This window comes from Lolium rigidum, chromosome 4, assembly GCF_022539505.1.
Source record: "Lolium rigidum isolate FL_2022 chromosome 4, APGP_CSIRO_Lrig_0.1, whole genome shotgun sequence".
In the NCBI taxonomy this organism is placed as follows: Eukaryota; Viridiplantae; Streptophyta; class Magnoliopsida; order Poales; family Poaceae; genus Lolium; species Lolium rigidum.
In genome coordinates this window covers 174,720,886-174,732,505 of record NC_061511.1, presented here as the reverse complement: position 1 = coordinate 174,732,505, position 11,620 = coordinate 174,720,886, and the positions used below count along the sequence as shown (strand labels likewise).

At 48.6% G+C, this 11,620-nt stretch overlaps 2 protein-coding genes across 2 annotated transcripts; one reads left to right on the top strand and one right to left on the bottom strand.

The window, feature by feature from the left end:
- Positions 1–3,143: 3,143 nt before the first annotated feature.
- LOC124706376 lies at positions 3,144–6,554 on the top strand. The gene is made up of 4 exons (XM_047238043.1): positions 3,144–3,233; positions 3,566–3,630; positions 4,211–4,324; positions 6,170–6,554. Exons 2-4 carry the CDS (start codon positions 3,586–3,588, stop codon positions 6,290–6,292), a joined length of 282 nt encoding a protein of 93 aa, XP_047093999.1. The 5' UTR covers positions 3,144–3,233; positions 3,566–3,585; the 3' UTR covers positions 6,293–6,554.
- Positions 6,555–7,626: 1,072 nt separating this feature from the next.
- On the bottom strand, positions 7,627–9,209 carry LOC124647821. Its single transcript, XM_047187688.1, has 2 exons — positions 9,026–9,209; positions 7,627–8,687 (listed from the first exon to the last, which is right to left on the bottom strand). Exons 1-2 carry the CDS (start codon positions 9,207–9,209, stop codon positions 7,627–7,629), a joined length of 1,245 nt encoding a protein of 414 aa, XP_047043644.1.
- Positions 9,210–11,620: the final 2,411 nt, after the last annotated feature.

Sequence of the window (11,620 nt, the reverse complement as noted above, 5' to 3'; positions counted from 1 at the left end):
TCACATGTGAAGATTTGGTCCTTCGGAAGTGGTGGATGACCCGCCGCGGGCCCCATCGAGAAGAGGAGGCCCCTGGCCAGGCCGGACCCATGGGACAAGCCGGGGCCACAGGACAGCCCGGGCGGCTAGCCTGGGCCCACCGGCCAGTCCCGGGGTCCGATGGCCCGTCAACAGTTGTCGTGTACTTCATCATCGCAAAGACCCGGCAGCACGTGCAAGTTTGCTGGGGTTTACTATGATTTGCATGGCACTCACCACTCACCCCATTTGACCCGTTTATGACTGGCATCGGCGCCGTCATGGGCGGACTCAAGTTTGGATCAAAGGCGAAGTAATTCCCAAGATTGGCCTGAAGCCAACGGCGGAGCTATGTTGAGGTCAAGCCCCCCCCCCCCCCCCCGGACCCCCTGCGTGTAGCAATGCAACCTGGAGCCCATTAACCAGCCGTGCACGACTGGCTCCAAGGCGAAGTAATTCCTAAGATTGGCCCGAAGCTCAAGGCGAAGTACTCGTAGTTACTTTGTTTTTTTTAGCATGGAACTCGGTTTGCTTTATAGTAATTTGCAATGCCCCAACGGACGAACTTGTTGAGCTTTGATAACGGGCAATCAAATGCTATCAGAATCGCAACTAAAAATAGATCTTTTACAGCACTATTGAAACTGCCTTTGAAAATAGATTTTTTTGAGGCACTTTGAATACTGCATTACATTATAATTTGTGGCACTATTGAAAATACCTTTAAAAATAGATTTTTTAAGGCACTATTGAAGATGACCTTAAAAACAATTGTAGGCATTATGCCATAATGCCGCATTATGCCTCTAAAATCAATTGTAGGCACTATAGACTATGCCTCTAAAAAGAATTTCACGCGATAATTTTTAGGCACATTAAAACATGAATTCAAGCTCACATTGTAGGTACATTTCATATTTATTATGATGAACAACTGATGATTCTGCAGAGGACATATATGGCTTTTATCCATCCAAAACATCACTAACTCCATCGTTTACGCCATTCAATTGAAGTTACAGGACTGAATTCTCTGTATTTAGAACTACAAAATTCTGAACTGTTGCGATTGTACAAGCTTCACGTTAGCATCTAAGTGGTAGCTTACATCTTTCGTGAGAAACCCTTCTAAGTTGAAGCCCAGCCTCAGGTTTACTGTCGCGAGCTTCATCAATAAGAACTGCAAGATAAAGAGCTGAGTGTCAAAATTCTGCACTCAACAAGTACTGACATACAATTTACAAGAAACATTATTCAGTTAACTATCTAGTGATTTAGTGATTATACTTCTATCGTTCCACACGACAACCATGTTCAAAGCTGAAATCCAAGTTGTTACAAAGTTGGCTACACCTTGGGGAGATTACATCTACTTGTCTTTGCGAACATAGTTGATGATCTCGTCAAGCATCACCGCTCTCCTCGCATTTATCTTTATGGGAGATGCAATAGTACTCTAATAATCAGAATAGATGCGCTCAGAACAAAGCAATAGCAAGAAATAGATGTTAATCTGCACCCCGTAACTTATCTATAAGCTATATAATTGTACTTGAACATATGCTGATAGGATGCAAGGGAGAGGCAAATGAAAAATGCCTGCAGATTATATACTCTGACTGGTGAAGAAAAACAGAGTTCACATGATCATCTGACTCTTTAAGAGCAAGTCTAACAGGCCCCGTATATTTTCGCCCCGTAAAACACGAGTAGAGGGCCCTCAGATCGGGTTTTCGCCGGCCGAAAACTCGGACGAGCTAGCAGACCCCGTATACCTAAACTGTAAAAGGGAATATTCCCAAAGATGCCAAATTAAAAAAAAAATTCCTCTTCATCCTCTCCTTCTTCCTCCTCTAGCCCCGCACCTCGCCCAACCCCCGCAGCCTCTGCCCTCGCCCCGTCCCGGCCGGCCCCCGCCGCCGTGCTCGCCGCCGGCCGCCGCCGCCGCCCACGGCCGCCCGCCCTCGCCCGCCTCGCCCGCCTCGCCCGCTCGCCGCCCTCGCCCGCCACGGCCCGCGTGAGCTCGGGCCGCCGCGCGTGAGCTCGGGCCGCCGCCCGACACGGCCGCGCGAGCCACGGCCAGCCCGCGCCGGCTGCCGCTCCGGCCGCCGCCGGCCCCGGCCGCGCCCGCTCCGGCCGCCCCACGCCGGCAGCCGCCTGCTCCCGCTCCGGATGCCTCGCCATGGCCACGCTCGGCCGCCATCTCCGGCCCACGCGCCGCCCTGCCGCTGGCTCGCCGTCGCCCGGCCTCACGCGCCGCCGTCCGTAGCCCCGTGCCGCCACCCTCGGCCGCAGCTCGCCGGAATTTGGCCGGATTCCGGCGAGATTATGCGCGTGGCGCTTGCTATCTCGCCGAAGTTTCACCCGCCACGAGCGAGGGGTTCGCCCTCTATTCAGCCCTCCCGCCCGTACAAGTAAGGGGTGAAAAGCCACCCCTAGCCGAAACTGTAAAAAATCGACGCGGGGGCCTGTTTTACGGGGTCTGCTAGACGGCCGGGTAGAACGCTACCCCGTATATCGACGGTTATTATACGGGTTTGGCCCTTTTAAGGGGTCTGTTAGACCTGCTCTAAGCATTGCTTACCTTGTGTATCCCTTGGAGAATGCAGGATCTAGATCGTTGCATTTCTCGGCATCCTTGAGACCTTCTCAGCTTGGTGTAACAGGCAGCCATATTGCTGTACACCTAAGGGTGTGTTTGGTTGAGATTGCACGGCCAGATTCACTACGTGAAAGCCAAAATCTGAACAAAGGGGTACCAGACTGAAAGAGATTCGCGAAACGTAGCAGATTTTAGTAGTGCAAATTGGAAGCAGCCCTGACCCCAGATTTCTCTGCGTTGCGGCCAACCGAAAAAGCTGGTATTTACACACCATGCCACCGCGAAGTGAAAACTGGCCGGTTGGATAGTTTTTCTCCCCCGAACGAGTCCCTCCTCTCCTCGTGTCCTGTTCTCTCCCCCACAAATCGTGCCTCCAAGGAAAAGGCACGGCCCTGCCGCCGGGCTCCGGCAACTCGCCGGCCGACTTCGGCGCCGCCCCGCCGCCGAGCTCCGCCGCGCGCGTCACCCATCCCGAATCCCCACTTCCCGTCCCGTCCCGTCCCGTCCCATCCCCCTTGCCCGAGCCAGCTCGCCCCAGATCGGACCGCCACCGCCGGAGCGCTTGACCGGGCCGCCGCACCGCCACCGCGTCCATTGGAAGCGCCGCCGGAAGGTAGTCATCTCCCACCTCTTTATCTCCTTCCAGCACTCCTCTTCTTGGTCCATATTCATGTATCCGTGAGTTCGTATGTGGGCTAGTTGCTTGTACTGCTTGCTCTGTGAATAAATTTCGGCTGGTTACTTATATGTAGAACATGGTATGAATATTGCTTGCAAAATATAGCTTGCTTTGTAAATAAATTTCGGCTGGTTACTTATATGTAGAACGAATATTGTGTATGGCCTGTCATAAATTTCGGCTGGTTTCTTTCCAAATCTAGATAAATGTACTTGCAGACCGTCTTAAGCACCATTCATCTGTATCTGATGTGCCGCTTCAAACAGGATCAGAGGGCAGAAAAGGAATGGCTGCACGAGACACCCTTATGACCACTGAGGATGACTATGAGGTATGCCCTCTGTTGATTTTATAGGGCGCTTTTACTGTACTAAATTAAACTCCCACAAGAAATCTTTTTTGCACTGTTTTGTTCATAGTTACAGGATCACAGTCACAGGAAAAGTTTTTTAATAAGAAGCCATTGGTATCGATCTAATACCAGTAACTCGCATATTATCGGCTGAATTAGTGTCCAAAGGTTTAGCCTAGGATAGTGAACCACATCTTAAAGAGATCAACTGAGTAAGAAACATTCTGGGAGTCTGAGTTCTTCGTTTACTTGTTGCTATAATTCCCCACTTCTCTGTTGGAACCCTGTTTGCACTTGTTTCGTACACATGCGAGAGTGGCTGCATTGTTTACCGATTCCTTATCTGTCACATATTCTATTACTTTAATCTTCAATTCCTTATAACAAATTCGAGTATATTTTAACTCTGGACCAATTCATCTTGAATTTGTACTTCTACTTGTACTAGTTTTCGGTAAGAATTGGTATTTTTAAATCAATTGTCCGCAGGGATTGAAATTTCCTATGGATGTTCTTAAGTTTTTTCTGTTGTTGTGAGCTATGTGACTATGTTTTGCAGACTCAACAAAAGAAGCAAGCGGCTGCAGATGTTCTTTTCCAATATTCACAATTTGCTATGGTGTGCATTGGTGAGGGAGTTCGCCCGTCAGATCTCCGGTTGCATCTTATGAAGGTGTATTTGGCATCTTGTAACTACTGCGGTTTCTAACTGTTGCACATATATTACCATCATTTTTATGTCTGTCCTAAGCATGAGAGTACTTCTTCTCATATTGCCTTTACACACTAAACAGTCAACATATTAATATTATCTTGTCATCCAATTTTCCACTACAACATTTTCTATTTCTTCTGCCTTCACTAGAAAAGTGTTGATAATCTATCAACAAAACTAAAGTTAAGCTGAGTTAACAGTTCTTTATTTGTTGTATGTCTAATCGACCGTAAATCAAGGTTCAAGAAAGCGTTATGCGTAATCGGTGCGGTGGCCTTCCGGTTAGCGCTTCAGCGTGCATAAGCGGCGCTTTTCCCCTCTTTTTTCCGCTTTTTTCTGCTTAAACGCTTATGCTATCGATGCGGAAGGCCTCCGCATTGCGCTTTAGCGCGCATAAGCGACGCTTTTTTCCGCTTTCCTGAACCTTGCCGTAAATATAATTAGAGGCCCATTTATCTCAATATTCTCAAGGCAAATAAATGAGTTTATAGGACAACAAAACATATCCTAAATTATTAGAGGGAACCTTTCTGTTGAGGAATTCTGGAGCTCAGAGATCATAATTTGATGCATCATTTGTGTATCGTGGTCTACTTGAGAATTGAGATACTGCTTTATCCCTTAAATCACACAAGAATATCTGCTAAAATGTTTTCATGTGTGGTAACCTAACATGGAACTGTTCTAAATGTTTCAGAAATTTGTGCATTTCATCTTCCATTTCGGTATTCGTTCATGTGGAGTTCAGTTGTCCTGTACTTTACACCATATAATGTAGATTAATGCCCTTCCATTAAGCAGCGACAAATGGATATTTTCCTTGATGAATTGATCAACGTGTGGGTGATGGATAGTTAATTTCGCACTGGCCGATATGATGCTATTGTAATGTAATATAATTGTAGTGTGACTGCATAATTATTACCTATTGCCACTCTTGAGTTTTGAACCCTTCGGCTGTTTATTTGAAGCGTCTGCAACTGTTCTATGCAAATTTGCTATCATATTAAGATTCTCAGGATATTCACTCGAACAAGATAACATGTTTCTGGTGCATTTAAGAACTTAGAAAGCTCCATTCTGGCTGGGAATGTGGCTATATGCCTGGTAGGTCCAGCTATTCCAAAACCTCACACTCATAGTTTTATCTTGTCCAAAAGAAGAAATATGAGGGTCAAGTCCTTTAATTCTAAGCTGTTCAAAACTAAGCCTCTGTAGTGATTGAATCTGTGAGGTGGACCAACTCTATTATTCAAGTTAAATTGCATGACTAGCCAACTTTTTTACATTTTATGTCTTAAGTGAGGTAATACGAGAATATAGTAAAATTATTGTTAGAGAAAAACCATTTCTGCCAAAACATTAGTTAGTAAACATGGTATAAGGGCAAAAATTGCATAGTGGATTGTGATATATTCTCTGTGGTTTTTAAGGAGCCTCATTTTGCTGCTTTCCACTGGCATTTACAGTTAAGTTTCATCTTGAAGTGGCCTAAGATAGGATTCGGCATTTCGAAAACTTGCTTTAATTGTTGATTTTACCTTTTTAGCTTCAAATCCAGATCTTACAGTCACATGTCAAAATTGTCCAGGCCGTTTGGCACATAGCTCAAATAGACTAGACTGTACATTTTACGTTTGAATGTAATTTGACCATAAAATCAGTTTCAGTGAGTACAATGGCTGTGTATGCAGAATTCATGCTATCAGCTATGCATTTCACTGCAGACTCGGTGTTGTTATTTATTCTCACCATCAGCTCAATGGGATGCTAACCCAGATCTTGTCTCCCCTTCCCTCCCAGGAAGTTTCAGGGATGTCCACCTCTTTGAAGGAAGAGCCACAGCAGGCAGCTGCCTCCCCAGATTCTAGCGGCGAACCATCATCCTCTGGGACAATGAAGGAAGACAGGAGCGAAATCCCCTAAGCTTCATGTGCATCTTGCAGTGAGATGAAAGTAACTCTGGGTGATAGGCACTGATTTGTGAGCATAGAGATGCAAATAAGTTAGCGTTCTTGCGGTGGGCATCCTGCCACTTTGGTTCAAAACGCAGAACACGTTTTCTTAACAGATTGTAAAGTTTATGATATCTTTAGGAAAACACGTCTGTGTTCATATATTTCTGCTGTATGAACATGCCTATAATTGCAGAACGTTATAATGGTGCAGTTCTGTCTTTTCTGCTCAACCTGGATGATTGGAGGTTGTGTCTATCATTTTTTAGTGGATAATCGATCACCAAATATATTTGTCGAAACCACTTGTTTTTTGCAGCTTCATTCCCATTACCTTCATTGGTTTTAGGGCATGAAGAAACTTCCAATCTAGTATAAACTGTCCTCTTAAAACCACCTCATGGTCTCTCAATTACAGAAAAGCATCAAGATGAATAACATCGGGTTATAACTAACACGTCCTTATGTAACCATGAGGACACAAGTAGAAAATTACAGACTACTATACCAGTTCTGAATACTGTATACATCAGTCAGCCATGTGGGACGGCATGTTTTCCGAAACAGTAAGTAGCCAATTCTGGAGCATGTTCATCAGAAAACAGAGACTAGCCAAGAAAAAGATAGAATGACCACAGGCTGAAATTTTCCTTTCAGATTATTTGAACTAAACAGGAGCTAGCAAGACAAGTTATGCTCCAGGCCAATAATTTCCACCAAACAGAGAACAGGCAAGACCTAAACAACCCAAAAATCAAGTGTTCGTCTGCTATGACCAGTAACAAGAGAAACACCCAAACAAGATCAAGTTTCATACATCTATTTCACAAGCAAAAGAGGCAACAGGTCCAGTGGTGCATCATGTAAACTTGTGAAAGCCATCATTGGCTAGTAGAGCAAGTGAGCAACTACATATTGATCATGGGGAATCACTTAGAACTGAGCAGCACGGTGATCATGTAAACTTTCATAATCCATCACCAGCCTGCACTTTTCTTCAAGTAAAAGCATTCACGTTTTTGTATCAACATTGTCGTAACATATTTCCAGGCCTGTAAAAACTGAAACGATTCAGCAGCAATGAGAACTGTGGGAAACTAGATAGAATCATGACTTGACAGATGAAAGCCTGCAAATGGGAGGAACTTTAATCAGTCCCTGAAACTAGAGCAGACAGGGCATGAAACTGGAAACACTTCTTATATAACTAGCAGGTTTCAGAACAAATATTTGTTGGTACATCAGTTTTCAGAACAAACTTGCCTGGTTTCACAGCAACCATCGGGCATGATCGAATTCAAAGACCTAGGTCCTCTGCTCAGCTGCTTCAAGATCCCAGCTCCTAGACCATGAACCAGTACCACCACAGCCACTTGGTACCTGGCTCAAGCTCTCAGTTGCACGCCCTGAGGACAATGGTAAAACCACAATAGAGGAAGGGCTGTCTGAGCGTCCACTCCAGCTGTTGGAGAGTGTAGCCAAATAAGAGCGCAGCCACCCCTGAGAGCCCCCAACAGCCTGTACTTCCTCGCCAGACTGCATCTGGGTGCCATTTGAATCAGTGCCAAGGTGGCCCATGTTGTCTAGTCTCCAGCTTCTGGTTGTATGCTGTAAGGGCACAGGCACTACCACTGCAGTGGCATGGTTGCTGGAGCAACCCCTCCAGCTGCCTGAAAGTCTGTCCAGTGAAGATCGCAGCCACCCACGAGAGCCCCCAACAGCCTCTGCCACCTCCTCTCCAGGCGGAGCTGGCGTTGTCATGATCTGTGCCTCAATGTCATACTGATCTGAGCAGTAAGTTGGTGCAAGCCTTGTCTTGTTAGTGCAGGGAATGGTAATGGGAGCATCGCAGAAGGGACAACATGAAGGTGCTGCGGGTCGGCGAATCCGTGAGATAACGCACGATTGATGGAACTTGTGTGAGCACACCGGAAGAGCCATGATCAAATCACCAGGCACAAAAAATTGGCCGCAGATGCAGCAAAACATTCTGCTCCCCGGCTTCACCAGCACTGGGGGTTGCGAGAGCAACTCCAAGATCAGCTTCTCAACCTCCGGTAGACAGGGCGCAGATGGCACAGGGAGCTCCAACCCAGACACATACACTTCTGCATTCATTTTGGACGCTGCTGACGACGAGGCCTTGGGGGAGCTGCTGCGGCGGTGGTGGGAGAATGAAGAGCAGGACGTGCGACGATGGCGGGAGCTACGGCAGAGGACCCCAATGCAACAGGTCAAGAGAGTCGTGGCAATTATGACAACAGCAACAATGGCGATGCTGGCGCCTATGGATGAAGACTGATCAGTAGCTGCGGGTGACACGCTCGGCACCAGAGACGGAGGCGGTGAAAGACCTGGAAACATATCTGCAGCAGCATAACAACTGGAATCAGACACAATTCTGCTCTAGTTCAGTAAAATTGGCTTTACAGAGGTCAAATTTCACATGCAGAATGTTAAAAGTTAAAAACACACCAATCGAAGTAATACAGCAAGTAATCTGAATCCTCCATTCCCAGCACAGCCCAAAAACTTGTGGGTGCAAAATTCATCAACGAAACGCTCAACAAACATTGTTTGCCGCAGCAAAATCGAGCTCGAAATTTTGGTCCTGCGCTCCTCTCGATCCCCATTCTAGATCTACCCAGGGCGCGGCGAATCGGATCATAGGCTTTAGGAGGGAGAGAAGGTCCGTGACAACTACCTGCTGCATCGGTGACGAGACGATCGAGGCCGGCGCGCGACGCTGCGGCGGTGCTGCGGCCTGAATCGGGAGCCTCCTTCGCGGGGACCTGTACCTGGGGGCGGGGGATGGAGCTAGGGTTAGGTTTCCCGGCGGCGAGGGGGCGGCGAATGGAGGAACCGGAGCGTGCCCGTGAGCGGGACATAACATGGCTCACCTCGGGGCCGCGACGGCGGCGGGAGGAGGAGGGGCCGGAGGAGAGTGCCGCGACGGTCGCCGGTGCCGGAGCTCTCTCTGGCGGGATCGCGCGGAGGAGAGGAGGGGGTGGGGACGGGAGGAAGAGCCGAGGCGAGACGGGGGTTTGTGCAGGGGTTTGGAAATGGCGCCTGCGCGGGAGGAGACGGCGCTATGTGTGGATGATTCTGGCGAACCAACAGCTCCCGGACACGGCCCACATGTCAGAATTACAGGAAATGGACCCACATGTCATTGCTTACAAGATAAGCTTTGATTTTGGGGATATTTAAATATTTTTTCTGAGAAATACAGTATGCAGAGGATTATATATACGTGTATACACGCATCTCTAGAAGACTAAGTCTTGAAATTAACGAAGTCACCATAGGCGTCTCGCTATCGACGAGAACGTCACCTTCGACTGAATGAATATTCCATCTTTATAAGACACACGGATATTAAACCTGGAATTTAAACTCTGATAAACTAGAGGTACAACCATCCTTCTAACCACTCAATCTCACTTATATTCAAATGATTTTGGTTGCGCTCTTCGTTCAATCTTTCCATCGCAAAGTGTACTTCGTCATTGCTCCACGGAGAACATCCATGTCAGTTCATTGTAAGTCAAGCACGCAAAATCGAAGATGAATACAGAAAGGACAGTTCTTTTCAATTTTGATTATCTATATATTAGTATTAATTAGTAGTATTATTCTATTAGTTACTGAGGAGAAAGGGGGCTCAGCAGGAAGATGATTGTACCATGAGAGAAGCACGGAGGTCAACCCGATTCAAATATTGAACATGGATTTTGGCAATGCAAGGGAGTTGGGTCCTCATATCAATCTGATCCGAATGAATCCGTCTTTCAACAGAGGTAAATTTGTGCCTATTAGGCAGGAGGATAGCAAGTTCTAAATTCTATCTCGGTAGGACATAGATTTCATTTCTATTACTATGAAATTCATAAATGAAAATGAAGTAGTTAATGGGAGGGCTACCGTTCTCCTTTTTCTTGTATGTGTTCCTAAGAGAAATAATTTGTCCTGATGTTTCGAGATCTCAAAAAAAGGGCGTGGAAACCGATAGAAACTCTTGAATGGAAATGGAAAAGAAATGTAGCTCCAGTTTCTTCGGAAATGGTAAGATCTTTGGCGCAAGAAGAAGGGGCAACCCATAGCATCTTGACTTGGTTCTGATTCTCCTCTTTATTTAAATATATCAAGTTGGGTTCTTCTGCCAGTATAGAATAGAACATATTGTACAAGATCTATGAATTAAGGTCATCTCCAACAGCCATCCCATATGGATCGAAACGGACAGTTTTGCTTTCCGAAGGCTTCTCTTAGTTGAAGATGGCCTAACAATTTTGCGGATTATCAGGGTATAACAAACAAAAGGCGATATTGGCCTCTGCGGGGAAAAGCCCTCGCGTCGCCCGCAGCGGGCGACTCGGGGGAGCCGCATCCGCGCCGCCGCCGGCACCCCAGGCATCCTCCTCGCCCCCGCCGCTGCCGCTGGCCTCGCCGCGGTGGCGGCGGCCCCTGCCGCCGAAGGTGACCGGGGGAGAGCTGCGGTGAACGTGGTGTGGGTCGGCGCCCCGCTTCTATCTGCTCCGCCTCGCGCGGCGGCCGGACGGCGGTGGTTAGCGTCGGCGGTGGGGCTTCGGCGTCGGCGAGCGGAGCTGCGCGGCAGGCGTCGGCGTCAGCCCCTCTGCGGGGTTGCTGCTCGGTGGTGCTGCCGGGCTCGATCTAGATCTGGGCGGGCCCGATCTGGGCCTGCTCGGGGTTGGAGCTCGCCGGCCGCTCGCAGGCCGGGGCGGCGGCCCCGGGGACGCGGTGGCGGCGGGGTTTGGGCGGCTAGCTTCTCCTCGGCGCAGAGGTCGCATGGAGGCCGCTGGTTTCGCTGCGGAGGGCCACCGTGGGTGGCGGGTCGCGCACTGCGGGCCCGTGGCGGAGGTGTGCCACGGCGCAAGGACGGAGGCGCGGCGGCGCAGCATCTGGTGGGCGAGGCGCTGGTTTCGGCGTCACGCAGACGGCGGTTGGTTGGAGAGAGGTGCTGGCCTATCGCGCGTGGAGGCCGGAGCGGCGGCTCCGGGATTCAAGGTGGTGCTGCTGGCATGCTCCTGGCTGCGTGGGCGGCAGGGCATGCTTCCTTGGGCGTGGGCGGCGTCCCTCTTGCCGGTGGCTCGCGCTCGTTTGTAGTCTGGAGGCGCTGGTTGTGGGTCTCCAGACGAAAGTCTTGCCCGACTTGGTCGGTGCCGGCAACGGCGGCGCTCGTGGGCGTCGTTCTTCCTCCTTGGAGGCGTTGTTGTGGAGTCTCGACACCCCTCACCCACCATTCCGGGGTGAAAACTCAAATCCGGCCTGCCGGATT

Bases quoted from the DNA above. Each gene is read 5' to 3' on its own strand.
- LOC124706376 (XM_047238043.1), top strand. From the start codon at position 3,586: ATGGCTGCACGAGACACCCTTATGACCACTGAGGATGACTATGAG. The intron at 3,631-4,210 runs GTATGCCCTCTG...TATGTTTTGCAG, and splicing joins CCACTGAGGATGACTATGAG to ACTCAACAAAAGAAGCAAGC. The intron at 4,325-6,169 runs GTGTATTTGGCA...CTTCCCTCCCAG, and splicing joins TCCGGTTGCATCTTATGAAG to GAAGTTTCAGGGATGTCCAC.
- LOC124647821 (XM_047187688.1), bottom strand. From the start codon at position 9,209: ATGTCCCGCTCACGGGCACGCTCCGGTTCCTCCATTCGCCGCCCCCTC. The intron at 8,688-9,025 runs GTAGTTGTCACG...ATGCTGCTGCAG, and splicing joins TCTCGTCACCGATGCAGCAG to ATATGTTTCCAGGTCTTTCA.